At 40.8% G+C, this 19,289-nt stretch overlaps 1 protein-coding gene across 1 annotated transcript; it reads left to right on the top strand.

Moving 5' to 3' along the window:
• Window positions 1–6,896: 6,896 nt before the first annotated feature.
• Window positions 6,897–13,833, top strand: LOC127444626 (uncharacterized). The gene is made up of 4 exons (XM_051704106.1): window positions 6,897–7,044; window positions 7,213–7,299; window positions 12,685–13,309; window positions 13,412–13,833. Exons 1-3 carry the CDS (start codon window positions 6,999–7,001, stop codon window positions 13,299–13,301), a joined length of 750 nt encoding a protein of 249 aa, XP_051560066.1. The 5' UTR covers window positions 6,897–6,998; the 3' UTR covers window positions 13,302–13,309; window positions 13,412–13,833.
• Window positions 13,834–19,289: the final 5,456 nt, after the last annotated feature.

Here is a 19,289-nt window from a genome sequence, read left to right as displayed (position 1 = left end):
TCATCCTTTACTCACCCTCAAGCCATACCTTTTTTCAATAGTATATGCTTCTGTTGAAGCCATCTGTCTGCGTTATTTCAACTTCATTATTGAAATAGTGTGTTTGATTGCAGAATTCCTGGTAAACAACTACATTACCCACGGTCCAGCAGAGAACGCTTCACCAATCAGAGAACCACGGCCAACAAAGCCCGTGAAATTTGTCTCGGAGCGACTGCCCACTCTCATGATGCACTGTGAGTGATGTAATCGAGTTGGTTACTGTAAGGGGGTTCAGTGGAAAGGAGGAGATGAGAACCGGCTTAAGAAACTTAACCGAAAACACACAACCATAAACACACAGTACAGCTGTCTGCAATTCTCTCTCTCTCGAACTGTCATCCCCGGCCGCCTTTATCCTTCGCGTGCCCCTTCAGGCTGATTGGGGACCGGGCATGCGTCATTCCAGCCCGGCCCCGCCCTCCTCGGCTCCTCCCGGCGTTGCCTTAGGCCAGGGAGCCCCTGGCATGACGTACATCCCCCCTTCCTCTCCGGGGGGCGTGCCTTGCGCCCCGACTGCCGGCGGGTCATCCCCGCCTTCCTCGACCTGGGAGGAGACAGGAGGGGAAAAACAACAACAAAACAAAATAGGCGAGGGAAAGGCCAACACGGAGTGACAGAGAGAGAGAGAGGAGAGAGAGAAAAAGAAACTCACCGGTTCTCTGATGCGCCGTCGTGTGGTCCTCGATCACTCCTCCACCCTCTCAGGCGGACGGCAGCCGCTCCTCCCCGGGCGGACCGGAGTCAGACCTCCGATCCCCAGCGGACAGAACGACCCTCCGCGTTCCCGGCATCCCATGGGGACACTCCTCCGCCCCTGGCAGCGGCCCTACCACTCCAGGTGGTCGGGGAGTCGCTTCCCTCCTTCCACCCGTGGACGGCGGCCTTCTCTCGACCCCTCCGCATTCCCGGGGGACGGCAGGGCACTCCTCCGCCCCCAGCAGTGGCTCCCTCGCTCCAGGCGGTCGGGGAGTCCCGTCCCCACTTGCCTCGCAGACGGCAGCCATTCCCCGCGTCCGGGTGGTCGGGCTACTCCGTCCCCTGTCGGATGGCAGCGGCGCTCCCCTGGGTGGACGGCAGTGTCGAGGACTCTGCGACGGGAATCCCTCCTCCTTCCCGGGTTTCGGCACCAGTGTAAGGGGGTTCAGTGGAAAGGAGGAGGCGAGAACCGGCTTAAGAATATAAATAATAATTTAATAAAAAACTTAACCAAAAACACACAACCATAAACACACAGTACAGCTGCCTGCAATACTCTCTCTCTTGAACTGTCGTCCCCGGCCACCTTTATCCCTCGCGTGCCCCATCAGGCTGATTGGGGACCGGGCGTGCGTCATTCCAGCCCGGCCCCGCCCTCCTCGGCTCTACAGTTACCCTTAAACTACATATCTAATTGTACATATCGGAATATTTTGCAATAAACATAAAATATATTGTTTCTATACTTATAATCAACAACATAAAATTAGTAGTTTGATACATTCCTGTGGCAGGGCGGAGGGCGGGGCCGGGCTGATTCTGCTAATTAGGCTGATGAAGCCCGAGAGGGATAAAGGCGACCGGAGACGGCAGTGCGAGAGAGAGAGAGTTACAGACAGCTGTCTGACCCCTGTGTGTGTTTGTGTCTTTTTGGTTTAAGTTCATTATTAAACTATTATTTATATTGTCAAGCCGGTTCTCGCCTCCTCCTTTCCATTGAACTATGTTACACAGCTGTAAGAACTTTTAGTGCAAAGTTTGTGCATTTAGAGAGATATTGATGGATTGTTTTATGTACGTCAGATTTCTTCAGGAAAAAAATTATCTTTCTTGTTTTTCCGGTAAATTATGCAGCTGGAAAAACTCACTTATAATGAATGTGTCTTAATTTGTTTCAGAAAGCTAGATGGTGCAGTACTTTAGATCATGTCAATCAAAATTTGATTTAATTTATTTCATTAATCATTTGTCTAACTGCCATGTTAATGTGTTTTTATCTGTCTTTCAGTCTGAATTCTTACTCTTGTTCATTGTTTTATCATGTGTATCGTGTTTTAGTTCTTATAGTTTATAGGTAGTTTTAGTCATAGAGTTCTTGTTTCAACTGTACTTTTACATTTGTTGAACATACATATTTAACTCAATTAAACAGTCAAAATAAAATGCACAAATTTTACATCACTGTAAACTTAGTTGATGTCATTACTGTGCATTGTGTAAGGGCATTTTAAATGAAGAATCAAATTGGTTTTTACCTGCCTTCTGGGACAATTCTCAAATTCATCAGTAAGACAATCAGCACTATCGAGATTCTGATAATTTACAGTTAGCAAAAGCAGGCTCAAGTTTAGATCACACTTCTGTACAGTCAGCAAGTGCCTTCTTGCCCTTTTCCATGCAACCACCTAGCAATGAGGTAGCAACTACTAGAATACCCTAGCAACCACATACTGTAACATCGCAGAGACATGGGGTGGGCCCTGTTGACTTGAGGCAGTATACTGAGGCCACTCACATTTTCTTCAGAATCTAGTTTTAATAAAAGCATTTGTCTTTGGTAATACAAATACATCCCATAATGGCTGAAAAAAGTGTCAGTTTTTGTTTGTTTTTTATGCTGCAGAGGCTTTTTTCTGATATATGGATGGCTTCAGCTAGTCTTCTTTTCATTTAAGACCTGTACGCTGACTGTTTCAGTTTCCTGTAATCACACTCAATTCCTACTCCATGCAAAGAAGTCACTGCCAGATAAGGAAACTTGGGTATCTTGTTTAATGGCCTGCTACTCACTGGGCCGCCAGCCAGTTTCCCTTTAGTCTGGCCCTAATGGGTCAGTCACTTCTTTCACTTTCTATTTTCACTATGCAAGTCTGTTTCATTTCACAGAATCAATGTGCCCTCTAGTGGCTATAATCAGAGACAGTTTAGCAAACATGAGCCACTGGTATTAAAATAAATGGGAGAAATTGAAAGGAAGTCCCGCCTTACAGGTGAAAGAGCCAATGACCTTTTAGATTCAGACCTCGCCTGGCAATTAACTTGAGAACACACATGCGCATTAGATGGACCAGCCGGGAAAATAGCTTTTTTAGCATGATCTAAGGTAAAGAAGCACAATTTATGATACCAGTATTGTCAGATTTTACTGCTGGTTTAAAATATGTTCTTTGATTGTAATCTTGACCAACCATTCGGGAGATTTCGGCCTTTCCACATTCAAGTAGATATGAGCTGTACTTTCATGCTGCTTTAAAACTGACCCCAAAGAGTCACTACTGTGCAATATAATCATGTGCAATAACAATTCACTTATATTTTATATTTATGTAACATACCCTACCTCTTCTACCATTACATTCCCTTGCACTAATCTGTATATATGTATTTGTGCCATGGTCTTTTGGAATGCTCGATTCTGATTGGATGGAATGCGTGTGTTAAAATTGTTTATTGCACAGGTAGTTCCAGTCAGTTTTAATCACCGTTCTATATTAATGCACCTACTGTGCTGTCCTCTGTAATGAGACACTGCGAGAGTTTTATACCTCTATTCAAACGACCTCGGTCGCAAATATATTCTCAGATCTAGAATTTACTGTCACATCACAAAACATCATCAAGTCATGCAGTGCTGTCTATAATTACTCATCATTCACTGGGCCGCCACTGCCGGACATTTTCCCTTTATTGATGGGTCAGTCACTTCTTCATGCATCCATTTATTACAGTTACTTCCCCAGTGGATAAACCAGACTCCTCCCCAATCACAGAGGAGATAAAGTGAAATGGGTTGATAGATGCAATGTTCAGAAGGACTGAAAATTTCTCACATCACTGGATCAAAACCTATTGTGATTTTCAAACTTGAGAAACCTAATAATAAAAATTAGTGAAAACAGACAGATCAGGCATCACGGACTTGATGAAGACTGTGAGTGCATTTTAATACAGGGGCGTAGCAGTCATTTTAAAAGTGGGGGGGACAGCTGTCAGTATGTGGCTCGCACAAACCCAACACTTACAGTGCAGTATTAATATATTACAGTATGTATTAATATATAAGTATGATATAAGTATTATATTAATATATACATAGTTACTTTTAATATTTGTAGTATTTTAAAGATTCAAGTATTGCAAAATTATTGCTCAGTTATCTGCAAAAATAAAGGGCATCTTGTGGAGCACTTGCTTCTGTTTCACACATGACAATAAAAGATTGAACACAAGCTGGTCCTGAATAAATTATTTAATCAATTACAATAATGACAATTGTGCATGTGCATTATTTTATGTTTTACTCTGTGCTTGTGCATTGTGGGATTTAAATGTATCTCAAGTGGCTCGAGTGTTTTGACTACATTCACCAAAATGAGTTCAGATCCATTTAATGATTCAGTGACCATTTCTGGTGATGCCAGAAGATGACAAATGAGTGTCTGGTGTGAAATTAGTCACAAATCAACGATCAAAAGAACATTTGAATCCTTTAAAATGTGTATGTCTACAGACCTACAAAGAGACTTTAGTAAAGGTTTTATGCATTATAAGAACAAAGCAAATCTATCATTTCCCTACAGTTTGTGAGCTGCTGAGCATGACATTTATCAAAAGACAACAATAATAGTCTTATAATAATTATAATGAGTATCAATAACGTCTGTACGTTTCATGTATCAACAAGCATGTCTACAAATCTATTGACTTCAATAAAATGCATAAGTGTTGAACACTCAGATCGATCTTTTTCCTCCAGTTTGTCGACTGCACACCAACATAGTTAAAAAACAGGAGCTGATATTAAAAATAGCTTTACATGAACTCAGCAAAAAAGAAACGTCCTCTCACTTTCAACTGCTTTTATTTCCAGCAAACTTAACGTGTAAATATTTGTATGAACATAAAAAGATTCAACAACTAAGACATAAACTGGACAAGTTTCACAGACATGTGACTAACAGAAATGGAATAATGTGTCCCTGAACAAAGGAGGAGTCAAAATCAAAAGTAACAGTCAGTATCTGGTATGACCACCAGCTGCATTAAGTACTGCAGTGCATCTCCTCCTCATGGACTGCACCAGATTTGCCAGTTCTTGCTGTGAGATGTTACCCCACTCTTCCACCAAGGCACTTGCAAGTTACCGGACATTTCTGGGGGGAATGGCCCTAGCCCTCACCTTCCGATCCAACAGGTCCCAGACGTGCTTAATGGGATTGAGATCCGGGCTCTTCGCTGGCCATGGCAGAACACTGACATTCCTGTCTTGCAGGAAATCACGCACAGAACGATCAGTATGGCTGGTGGCATTGTCATGCTGGAGGGTCATGACAGGATGAGCTTGCAGGAAGGGCACCATATGAGGGAGGAGGATGTCTTCCCTGTAACGCACAGTGTTGAGATTGCCTGCAATGACAACAAGCTCAGTCCAATGATGCTGTGACACACCGCCCCAGACCATGACGAACCCTCCACCTCCAAATCGGTCCCGCTCCAGAGTACAGGCCTCAGTGTAGCGCTCATTGCTTCGACGATAAACACGAGTCCGACCATCACCCCTGGTGAGACAAAACCGCGACTTGTCAGTGAAGAGCACTTTTTGCCAGTCCTGTCTGGTCCAGCGAAGGTGGGTTTGTGCCCATATGCGACGTTGTTGCCGGTGATGTCTGGTAAGGACCTGCCTTACAACAGGCCTACAAGCCCTCAGTCCATCCTCTCTCAGCCTATTGCGGACAGTCTGAGCACTGATGGAGGGACTGTGCATTCCTGGTGTAACTCGGGCAGTTTTTGTTGCCATCCTGTACCTGTCCCTCAGGTGTGATATTCGGATGTACCGATCCTGTGCAGGTGTTGTTACACATGGTCTGCCACTGCGAGGAGGATCAGCTGTCCTTCCTGTCTCCCTGTAGCGCTGTCTTAGGCATCTCACAGTACGGACATTGCAATTTATTGCCCTGACCACATCTGCAGTCCTCATGCCTCCATGCAGCATGCCTAAGGCACGTTCATGCAGATGAGCAGGGACCCTGGGCATCTTTCTTCTGGTGTTTTTCAGAGTCAGTAGAAAGGTCTCTTTAGTGTCCTATGTTTTTATAACTGTGACCTTAATTGCCTACCGTCTGTAAGCTGTTAGTGTCTTAACGTATAAAAGTGACATCAAGTCAAAGAGCAGTGGTGGCTCAGCGGTTAAGGCTCTGGGTTACTGATCAGAAGGTTGGGGGTTCAAGCCCCAGCACCACCAAGATGCCACTGTTGGGCCCTTGAGCAGGGCCCTTGAGCAAGGCCCTTGACCCTATCTGCTCCAGGGGTGCCGTATCATGGCTGAAAAAGAAGAATTTCACTGTATATGTGCAAATGTATAATGTGTGATAAATAAAGAAAATTATAATTAAGAAACTGCTAATTTAGTGTTTTCACAGGGGAAAATGACTTTTTCTCCTTTATTTTTGTTTTTGTCCTTTATGTTTGCATAAAATATTTACTAAAAATGGTTTTAACTAGTTTTAGCCTCCTAAGTCAAACAGTCACACCTTCTAACTATGTGCCGATCCATGTGTTTATCCACCAGCTTACAAAATCTCAGGACGAGCCGCGGCAGATATAGGGATGGTTATCAAAAAACAATTTTAAATATGTCAAAAGATTATTTGAGCATTTGAATTGGTCGTCAAGAATGACTATTTATCAAAACAGTGAAAGATTATTTGTAATTATCTGTGTATAACCAAGGCCTAATTAATATTCATGAGCTTAGCCATGCCCACAAGTCAAGATTTTTTGAAACGTGATTTCTTGTAAACATAATGTCCACTTCATGCAAGGAAGCCATTTATAAAGGAAACGTGATACTCCCAGAAGCACAGAGGATATTATGTGAAACTGCTGGATAGATGCTGTAGATGTTTCAGAAGGGCTGAGAGATCAGTCGCATTCATATTGAGGTTTTTTAACTTGTGAAACCTAATAATTATACCAGTTAAATGAGTGAAAACAGAGAGTTAGAGTATCATGGAAATAATAAAAGTGGTGAGTGCATTTTAATTGTTATATTTACTAACACTGGTGAAATGCTACATTTATTTTTCAAGAAAAAAACGTCATCATTCCAAAAAGAGATGCTTTTCTGACTGTATATTTTATCTTTCAATTTTTATACTGCACTGCATATTATTTATTTATAAATGTATTTTCTAGCAGTTCCAGCGACTTCTACTGCAGTCTCCGGCTCTTCTAAAGATGAAGAAAAGGACATCCCACTTTACAGCATTTCCTCAACAGCAGGTACTTCCATCACACCAACACCACTACCTAACAGCAGCAGCATCACCACAACAATTAAAGACAGTCAGATCTCTTAAATTATATCAGACGACCACCAATATCTATAGCCAAGTGTCCAAAAGGGGTCCTAAGTGCACTTTATTTATTTATTTATTTGTTTGTTTTCACTCTTTTTTCTATGCATTTAATATATGTGCATTTTTTTATTATTATTATTTTGGTTGTAACTTACAGTTTGTTACTGCAATGATTAGATAATTTACTGTAATTAATGAGTGACATCACAGACATTTTCCATAATGCAACTAATATTACAGTTAGAAACTGTTTGATGTTATATTGGTAATTTACTGGCCATTTTACAGTTATTTACTACAGCAAGATATAACAGTGCATCTCTATCATTACAGATAGAGATGCTTTTCTGACAGTCTATTATACAGTATTTATACAAATCTATAAACTGCATATAAAAATTAAACCGATACTTAATTCAAAAGAATTTTAAAAACAAAAACTGCAAACATGCATATTATAATAAGCGCATGTAGCAAAAAGCAAACATTGACCAACTGATACTAAAATCCAGCACCTCAACGAGCCTGAACTAAACCAGACGCTGTTCTAAGGGGACCGATGCCTCACAAAATGCTGCCATCATGTTACTTTACCAGATTTTTTATACCAAGTCACATGATCTACAGTAAGCACTTGCAAGGACAGCCTTGCAAATCCGAAACCCCAGAAATGATTTGCATTTTCAAAGCAGGGGATCCCTCAGGAATTTCTTATGGCTTTTTAAAATGGCAGTTTTGTATTTATGAGTAAAATAAGGCCTGGGGTTAAAATTTCTATAAGAGACTTTTCCGTTTTATTTTGGAACATAAATTACACACAGTCACACATGAAATGTTAATTTTGAAGCTACTGTGTTTTTAAAAGTTGCATGTTGCTACCACAATGCTAATTAAGGACTACAACTTCCATGAGCATGTGAGTTACACACTTTACAAAATGGACAACTGCTATAGTCCTTATTTAGCGATGGGTTGGCAACATCAATTTTTACAAGACACAGCGACTTCAAAACCCTCAGTGCGTTCCATTCAACTCGGAAAGTCAACATTTCCTACTTCCCACTTGGACAAGTGCAATGGAACACCACATTAAGTCGAACTTCCAACTTAGCCGTTAGCAGAAACTCATGCAGAAATCTTCAACTCCGATTTCGTCGGGATGCAGGTGTGTGACGTCACGCAGACCTGTCGGCACCCAGAGTCAATTATAAACATTTACTTTTCTACTGAATCTACAATTTATTTTTTTTAATTCCTACATTACATGATTTTAAAGTTGGTTTAGCAAACGTTTGCCGAGACAGGTGTTCAAAACACAGTATGTTATACTCTCTTTAGGGCAGTGGTAGCTCAGCGGTTAAGGCTCTGGGTTACTGATCAGAAGGTCAGGGGTTCAAGCCCCAGCACCGCCAAGATGCCACTGTTGGGCCCTTGAGCAAGGCCCTTAACCCTATCTGCTCCAGGGGTGCCGTATCATGGCTGACCCTGCACTCTGACCCCAGCCTAGCTGGGATATGTGAAAAAGAAGAATTTCACCGTATATGTGCAAATGTATAATGTGTGATAAATAAAGAAAATTATATTATTATTATATAATTATCTTTTAATTATTGTACACCTGTAGACCAAACGCTAGCATTTCAGCATCTTTTCTCAGTTTGGTTACTGTGAGACGTCTCTTGTTGACAATCGAATTCCTGCTAAGCTAATGGGAGCACTGCAGTTTTGTTTCCTTATGTCATCTTCTGAGCATTAGGCATTGAAATACCTTTATGTTTGGAGATCGGAGATATCAAGTTGAAATATCACACATCCCACTTTAAATGAGACGCAGCATTAAAAACCATTGGAAACACGTGTGCTATGTGCTTAAACTACTTAAAGGGATAGTTCACCCAAAAATGAAAACTCTCTCATCATTTACTCACCCTCATGCCATCCCAGATGTGTGACTTTCTTTCTTCTGCAGATCACAAACTGATTTTCAGCTCTGTAGGTCCATAGAATGCAAGTGAATGGGTGCCAACATTTTGAAACTCAAAAAGGCACATAAAGGCAGCATAAAAGTAATCCATTCGACTCCAGTGTTATAATCCATATTTTCAGAAGCAATATGATAGGTGTGGGTGAGAAACAAATCAATATTAAAGTCCTTTTTTGCTAGAAAATCTTCTCCCTGCCCAGTAGGGGGCAATATTTCGAATAATACGAACAGCGCTGCCGAGCATTCATCTAGTGAATCTCCGCTCTCTTCCTAACAAAACAGATGAACTACATCTCCTCACCCGTACAAACAAGGACATTTCAACCTCTGCTGCCTTGTGCTTCACAGAAACCTGGGCGAGTGAAGCCATTCTGGACAGCGCATTACATCTGCTGGGCTTTCAGCTGTTCAGAGCGGATCGCATCACGGAGTTAACGGGGAAAACGAGAGGCGGTGGAACATGCTTTTACATCAATAAAAGTTGGTTTACAGATGTAACAACGTTAAAGAAGATGTGCTGTCCTAATTTGGAAGCTCTCTTTATTAACTGTAAGCCTTTCTACTCGCCGCGTGTTTGAATGCCGTGCTGCAACAGCTGGCTGATCAGATCACAGACATGGAACAACAATACCCGAACTCAGTTATTATTATTCTTGGGGATTTTAACAAAGCAAACCTCACATGTGAACTGCCCAAATACAAACAGCACATTACATGCCCAACCAGAGACAGAAATATACTGGATCACTGCTACACAACAATAAAGGATGCATATCGCTCTGTCCCTAGAGCAGCTTTGGGACTCTCTGATCAATGTCTGGTTCATCTTCTTCCAAACTACAGACAGAAACTAAAATCTGCTAAGCCTGTACTAAGGACTGTAAAGAGATGAACCAATGAAGCAGAGCTGGAACTACAAGCCTGCTTTGACTGCACTGATTGGAGTGTTTTTGAGGCTGCAGACACCAATCTGGATGAGCTCACAGACACTGTGACATCATATATCAGTTTCTGTTAGGATAAACAAAGGATAAGGAAATCACAGGGCCCAGATGGCATCTCACCTGCATGTCATAGATCCTGTGCTAACCAGCTGGCCCCCATCTTCACACAGATCTTCAATAGATCACTGGAGCAGTGTGAAGTCCCATGCTGCTTCAAATGCTCCACTATCATCCCCATCCCAAAGAAACCAAAAATCACAGGACTCAATGACTACAGACCTGTCGCCCTGACGTCTGTGGTCATAAAGTCATTTGAGAGACTGGTGTTGGCCCACCTGAAGGACATCACTGGACCCTTTCTAGATCCCCTTCAATTTGCTTATCGAGCAAACAGGTCTGTGCAAACAGTCAACATGGTATTGCATCATATCCTGCAACATCTGGACAGACCAGGGACATATGCAAGGATCCTTTTTGTGGACTTCAGTTCGGCTTTCAACACCATCATCCCAGCTATTCTCCGGACTAAATTACACCAACTCTCTGTTCCCACGTCTATCTGTCAGTGGATTACCAGCTTTCTGACAGACAGGCAGCAGCTTGTTAGACTGGGGAAATTCACTTCCAGCACCTGTACAATCAGCACTGGTGCCCCCCAGGGATGTGTGCTCTCCCCATTACTCTTCTCCCTCTACACCAACGACTGCATCGCCAAGGACCCCTCTGTCAAGTTCCTGAAGTTTGCAGACGTCACCACTGTCATCGGCCTCATCCAGGATGACGGTGTGTCTGCATACAGAAGGGAAGTTGAACAGCTGGCCTTCTGGTGCAGTCAAAACAACCTTGAGCTGAACACGCTCAAAATGGTGGAGATGATTGTGGACTTTAGGAGGAACACCCCAACATTGACCCCCCTCACCATTCTAAACAGCACTGTGGCAGCAGTGGAGTCATTCAGGTTCCTGGGCACTACCATCTCACAGGACCTGAAGTGGGAGACCCACATTGACTCCATTGTGAAGAACGCCCAGCAGAGGTTGTACTTCCTTCACCAGATGAGGAAATTCAACCTGCCACAGGCACTGCTGATACAGTTCTACTCAGCAGTCATTGAGTCTGTCCTCTGCACTTCTATAACTGTCTGGTTTGGTTCAGCTACAAAATCGGATATCAGAAGACTACAAAGGACAGTTCGGACTGCTGAGAGGATCATTGGTTGCTCCCTGCCCTCCCTTCAAGAACTGTACACTTCCAGAATGAGGAAAAAGGCTGGAAAAATCACTCTGGACCCCACTCACCCTGCCCACTACCTTTTTGAACTGTTGCCTTCTGGCCGATGCTTCAGAGCTCTGAACACCAGAACCGTCAGGCACAGGAACAGTTTTTTCCCTCAGGCTATCCATCTCATGAACAGTTAAAACTGTCCCATTGAGCAATAATTAATGTGCAATACACAGCTTAGTCTGTTTATATTTATCCAACATACCACACCTCTGCTGCCATTACATTCCCTCACACTGTATGTAACGATTTGTATTTAGATTTGCACTACGTATGTGTATGTGTGTATGTATGTATGTGTGTATGTATGTATGTATGTGTACATATGTATATATATATATATGTACATGTATATGTGTGTATATATATATATATATATATATATATATATATATATATATATATATATATATATATATATATATATTGTCGATTGTGTATTCTATATATACTTTATTTTCTTTTCAATATTTATTTATTGGTTTTATTTATTTATTTTTATTCAATTTTTAATTATTTTTAAAAGTCTTGTTGCTGTTTTGTATTGTCGTGTACTGGAAGCTTCTGTCACCAAGACAAATTCCTTGTATGTGTCAGCATACTTGGTAATAAAGCTCATTCTGATTCTGATTCTGATTCTGATATGCACGAAGAATGCGAATCACCAAAAACACAAGACGAATAATGTAATTGTAATCTGTTTCTCACCCACACCTATCACATCACTTCTAAACATAGTGATTTAACCACTGGAGTCCTATGGATTACTTTTATGCTGCCTTATGTGATTTTTGGAGCTTCAAAGTTCTGGTCACCATTCACTTGCATTGTATGGACCTACAGATCTGAAATATTCTTCTAAATATCTGTTTTATTTCTGCAGAAAAAAAAAAGAAAGATATACACATCTGGGATGGCATGAGTGAATGAAGAGAGAAATTTCATTTTTGGGTGAACTGCTCCTTTAAGCTACATCAACATTACTCATGACGTGATGTAAATTAAAGTCAATTTTGTGTTATTTTTCTGAATGTCTGGGTCTCTTCATGCTAAAAGCATTGCATTAAAGCTGATGTCTTAATGTTTGCCTTTTCTGCAGATAAATCTGATATAATTTACTCCAAACGGCTACGAGGAGGACGACACCCTATAAATTTAAATGTTTCCAGTGAGATAAATCAGAGATTAAAGAGGAAAGAAACATGGAAGTGCAAAACAGAAGTTACAAAAACACCAAGTGTGCAACTTGCATCATCTCATGTTGACATAATTGACACCATAAACATAATTGACACAATTGACAGACCAGGAAAAACCAAAAAAGAGGGCTGCTATGCTAGATCTGGAAAATATGCATATTGTAAAAATGAACCAGGAAAGAGAATTCCCAAGGCTGGAGCTTATGCAGAAGCAGGAGTGGGTCGTGCTCGAGCCGAACTCAGTGTGTTAGAGGCAGAAGCCAAGGGTCCCAATGCTTCAGCTGGTGCTGAAGCAAGTGTGGGTATGTTGGGAGCTGCAGCGATGGCCCGGGCGGAGGCTGGCAGCGTTTCAGCCAAAGCTGGCCCAGTTGGTCTTAAGCTGGGTCTTGGAGTTGACACGGGTGTATCTGTTGGTTTAACTGGGATTGAGGCAAAAGTCCTGGGAACTGGAATCACAGTTGGTCGAAAAACCAGTGTTTCTCTTTTGGGTTCGGAAGTTGCATGTTCAGTCATGTAGTCATACAGGTATTATCTTTGAACGTTTTTATGATGTATGTATATATACACCAGATCATACCGCTCAACATATTTGAGATCAGTTTGTTCTCTCTCTCTCTCTTTAAGCAGTTTGCAGACTCTATGGGCATCCCATTCTTACAGTGACCTCTCATTCATCCGCTTTCCTCACTCTGGCTTGGGAGGATCATTTGCCACTTTGGTCATTTGTTTTTTTTTTCATATCTGTTTGTTTTTTCTTTTATTTGTGTTCTTCAGCATTTCAAGATCTTCTGAACATGGCCACAACATACTACAGTGATATTTACTACTCTGTAGAAATCGTTCATTACCCCATGTATGTGTACTAATTGTATGCCATGATTCCAAAGTAATTATTTTGTGTGCTCATTGATCTTGTGTAATAATTTTTAAAAAATTAACCAAAAGTTGGACTTGACACAGTCTAGCAGTTGGCAAGTGTCGATGCATATGTAATCAACCGCATAACTGATCCTGTTGCGATCTAGTGTTGAGGTGTAACAAATGAATAAAAGATTTCAACTCAGGTTGTCTCAGTTTCTTTCTCTCTCTTTTTATTTTTCATACTATTTATTTGTCAAATTTAGATCAAGAAGCCTAAGGCATGGGCAATTAGGCAAAAAAAATACCAAATCTAACTGCAAATCTAACATCAGACACCTGCAACATCACAAAAAAGGTATAATGTACAACCCTAATTGCAAAAAAGTTGGGACATATGGATAATGCTAATAAAAACAGAAAGGGCTATATTGAAAGCACTACAACAAAACATCATTTGATGTTTTTTACATCAAGGCCGAAAACCATTATTCTGAAAAAAAATCTATTCTGTTGCTCTAGTGCCCACTTATGAACACACACATGAGAGCAACAATTGAACAACAGTTTCACTAAATAATACACTAGATTTCAGTTTGTTTCTCACCAAAGCTCATTGTATGCTTTCACAACAATCATGAGTCTCATGGAATAATTTATTAGACTTCTGAATTATATATTTGCATACTTTATGAAGCTTGAAGAGGTGGTCACCATAAACTGCTATTGCATGACATCACTGAGCACAACATTCTTTCACAATTTCTCCCTCTGTGTTAAGAAAAAGAAAGAAAGTCATATATTGCTATAATATCACAGGGGTGAGTAAACAATGACTGAATTTTCTTTTTTGGCTGAACCATCCCTTTATGGTATTACTGTGCAAAGGAGAAGCCATACATCAACACTGTCCAGAAGTGCCCCTGACTTCTCTGGGCTCACTCTCATCTGAGCTGGAAAGTAGAACTCTGGTTTCATGTTTTGTGGTCAGACGAGTCCACATTTAAAATAGTTTTTGGAACAAACAGCCATCGTGTTCTCCAGGCCAAAGAGGAAAAGGGCCATCCAAGCTGTTTCCAATGTCAGGTCCAAAAGCCAGTGTCTGTGATGCTATGGGGGTGTGTCAGTGCCCATGGCATGGGTAATTTCCACATATGTGAGGGCACCAGTAATGCAGAAAGATATGTACACATTTTGGAGCAACATACTGTATGCTGCCATCCAGACGCCGTCTTTTCCAGGATTACAAATGCATGGCTGCGTAAGCAGAGAGTGCGGGTGCTAGACTGACCTGCCTGCAGTCCTGACCTGTCTCCAATTGAGAATGCGTGGTGCATTATGAAGCACAAAATACGGCAACGAAGACCCCGTACAATTGTGTAGCTAAAGACCTGCATAATGGATGAATAGGGGGAAATTCAGCTTGCTAAACTTAACAAACTTGTGTCTTCAGTGCCCAAACGCTTAATAAGTGTTATAAGAAGAAATGGCGATTTTAAAAAGTGGTAAACACTCGACTGTCCAAACTTTTTTGGAGCGTGTTGCAATCATCTGCTTTGAAATGAGTGTATATACAGTATATATAATTAAATCAAAAGGTAAAACATTGAATAAAGTGTTTAATATAGCACAGGGTGAACTCCTTTTTGTTTTTATTAGCATTTTCCATACTGGCCCACTTTTTCTGGAATTGGGGTTGTAATACAATTCAAAGTATAATAGTAGAAAAGTCTCATCACAAGTAGTCAAATAAATATTACTTTTCTGTTTTCAAGGGGAAACTGTCCTTTTGTCTGTATTTTTTATTTATTTTTTTTTTTTTCAGATTTATTTTTATTTGACATATTGTTAATAAACTATGAAGGAAATGTTTAATAACAGTTGTTTTCACTGGATTTTGTTTCATGCGCTGTTTCATGTGTTCACTCAGTATTCATGCAAGTGACTGCATTCTACAAACTAGCCAATAGTTAGGATAACAGCAGAGTTGTATCAATGTTTCCACTAGGTGGGCTTGTAACGCAACAGCTGATGTTGTGCAGGCCAGATTTTGGAGTAATGTTACTGCTGGCCTGTGTCATGGTAACATTATCTCATTGGAGATATTAGGACTACACCTTTAGATACCTTTCAGTCTTTAGGACACAGTTTGTTCCTCATTTTCACTATTTCTTCACTTTGTTATAAGGGTTTACAGTGGCTCCCAAATTATTTGGACACATAGGACTTAAGTATGAAATGTAAACTTGTAAAAATTAAGTAGTCTGAAAAGTTTTTTTTCATGTACACTTTGTTGTCGCTAAAGCTGCTAAAATAATTTTGTGTAATGTGAAAAAGGTGCACAATGACAGTGAAGTTACACAATTACATGCCTGAACAGTCTCAGCTACAGTTTGACATCTGTGCGCTTACACACTTCTGCAGAAAGAGACAGCTGTCCTCTGTTAGGCCTACAGAGGTCAGAGGTCAGAGGTCAGGGTCAAGGACAATGCAGGAGCACGTGTGTGTGTGTGTGTGTGTGTGTGTATTGTGAGTACTCTGCTTTATTTTGTTCTTGGTTTTTGGGAAACAAAGGGTGGGGGGTTTGAGAGGAGGAGTCATCTCTGGCAGCTGTTTGGGGGGCAGGAGAGATAAAGCGATGGATGAAGAGGATGGATGATTTAGGGTGACAAAGCGAGTCTGTTTACATGCAATCACAGACAATCTCATGAAAATGGTTTTAATTAAACTGTTATAAACCATTTTTTGGATTCAAATGCATGTGCTGAAAGAATCCTTCCAAATATCTGTGCTTTTGAAAAGTTCAGAACTACACTTATATGAGTTTCTTCATGTGTGTTTGATGTTGTTGTGGAAGAGATGTAAAAAAAAGTGCACAATCATATCATGAATGCACACATGCATGTGTTGTGGAAGAGTCAGCTGCTGTGATTGAATGCTGCTTAATCTCATTTCTCTTGTTCAGGCCATCTGGATACTAAGAACTAAAGGTGAAGGTGGAGCGAAAAGATGACCGATAGTGAACATATGTCAGGGAGCGCGCGTGTGTCTCACAATGTGAAAATATGTCTGAACGTTTTAACACACACACACTTTTCATGCAAAAAAAAAAAAAAAAGTATTTGAAATCCAGACAAACAGACAAAGGTACAGGACTCACCATCTTTTACAAGGAGCATAAACGTAGAACTTAGCAGTGCGGATATTGTTGGCATTTGTATGACAAATTGCTTATGTTCTTCGTTGTATACTGTAAGTCACTTTTGAAAAGTGTCTGTTAAAGGTGCACTCAGTAATTTTTTTCCCCCATTAAAAAAGTTTCACTCTTAAAGAAATGAATTGTAATTTTGAAACGTATGTAATAAATAATGAGCACTCACATGAGATGAGGTCTCTAGTCATATCAGTAACCTTATAAAAGCTGTTTTATTCTACATGGGGAGGGGCGCCCTCATGGGGGCTGCCATTTTAGAATCACATGACCAGCTGAGTACTACTCGCTTAATCTCAGTAACCGTCTTGTTATTAGTCACTTTCACTCTTTGGATTAAATTAATCATGGCTAATTGTGAATAGTGAATTTCTACAATGGCATCTATAACTGAAAACTATTGATTTTGATTGATACTGCATCCACACCACTAGGGGCAGTGTTGGGTGTAATGCATTACTAAGTAATTAATTACTGTAATTAAATTACTTTTTCATTGAAAAAGTAAAGTAAGGGATACTCTTAATTTTTCAGTAATTTAATTACAGTTACTTCTGATGTAATTGTGTTAAATACTTTATTGACTATAGAACAATTTTTGTCCCCTTTTCTCCCAATTTTGGAATGCCCAATTCCCACTACTTAGTAGGTCCTCGTGGTGGTGCGGTTACTCACCTCAATCCGGGTGATGGAGGACAAGTCTCAGTTGCCTCCGCTTCTGAGACCGTCAATCCACGCATCTCATCACGTGACTCGTTGTGCATGACACCGCGGAGACTCACAGCACGTGGAGGCTCATGCTACTCTCTGCGATCCACACACAACTTACCACACGCCCCATTGAGAGCGAGAACCACTAATCACGACCACGAGGAGGTTACCCCATGTGACTCTACCCTCCCTACCAACCGGGCCAATTTGGTTGCTTAGGAGACCTGGCTGGAGTCACTCAGCATACCCTGGATTCAAACTCATAACTGTAGGGGTGATAGTCAGCGTAAATACTCGCTGAGCTATCCAGGCTCCCAAAAACAAAACGTTTGATGTTAAAATATATGTTTTCTAATTTAACGCCGCCCCCTTCAATTCTTTGGCCAGTTAATGAATAATTTATTTGATTTTATATGATTTATTTGAAAGAATTAAAAGAACATTTTCACGTCTATCCTTGTATTTTCATCTGGTCGAGGATGATCAGGGTTTTAGAAAGTAATTAGTAATAAGTAATGCAGTTACTTTTCAGACAGTACTAGTACAGTAATCTAATTACACGGTAGAAGATGTAATTAGTAGTTAGCAATTAATTACTTTTTTAGAGTAACTTACCCAACACTGACTAAGTGTCACTGTAAGTCCAAGATGACACGAGCAAAAAGTTACTGAGTGCATCTTTAAATGACTAAATGTAGATGTAAACTACAATCCCATGAAGTGTTGCGAATGACGTAATCGGATTAAAAATACTGGAAAAATATAAAATTATTGATGTAAGTTTGTTAAAGCTAGGGTGTGTAATCCAGAGAGGCTAGCAGTTAGCAAGCTAGCTTTGAAAGCACAGAGTCCGCCCTCGCTTCAGAGGTGTCTCCAAAGCCACGCCTCCTCTATCACACGAACACACACACAGAGCAGAGTCTAAGCGCCAGGAGGAGAGACGTGTTGGTGGAATCGATCGCAACGGTTTCGGATTACCTCGTGTCTCATTCACAGGTTAGACATTACAATAATAACGAACGTAAACAACTTATTTATCTCGCGCTCGCTCTGCACAACGTCAAGGAACCTGCACTGATGACGTGTGATTGTCTGCGCGAACAAGTTGCGCGGCGGTATGCAAATATAGATTGACAGACAGGAAAGACATCCTACTATTACATTCGGACCGAATGCAATGATTGGTCGATCATTTTTTAGTCCTGTCCCTTCCACAGAAGATATATACGACCCGACTGCGAGCGGGCCGTCGCTGAAGAGCTTGTTTGGCGCACTTTGTTATCCGTGATTTTCTGATTGGTCGAGCATTTCTCTTCAAGATCATGGGTAGTGTAGTTCTTTCACGGGAATTCAGCTATTAAACACTATTAAGTCAAACTAACATGGACTGCTTTGAAGGTTTTCAAGTTACCATTAAAAAGTAGTCCGTCTATGGACAAACAAATGTGATTTTATCTTCCGTAACCAGACTGTTGTGTTTTTAGGCTATTGTACGATAAACACACAACGTGCACGTTCGTTATTATTACACAAAGTTGAAACGTGGCTATATTGATAACAATATTGTTTCTACCACAGCTTTACTCCTACAAAGGTGCATTCGAGCGATTTATAAGCGCACTGCGAATCGGTTCGACAGAATCATTCAAAAGAATCGGCTCAAAAGAACGACTCACTCGCCAATCACTAGACATCTGTGACGCTTACGTCACTCTTTAAGACTCA

Source organism: Myxocyprinus asiaticus, chromosome 8 (genome assembly GCF_019703515.2).
Source record: "Myxocyprinus asiaticus isolate MX2 ecotype Aquarium Trade chromosome 8, UBuf_Myxa_2, whole genome shotgun sequence".
Lineage (NCBI taxonomy): Eukaryota > Metazoa > Chordata > Actinopteri > Cypriniformes > Catostomidae > Myxocyprinus > Myxocyprinus asiaticus.
Note: the sequence above shows the minus strand (reverse complement) of the source record. Positions and strands in the feature narration are given on the sequence as shown.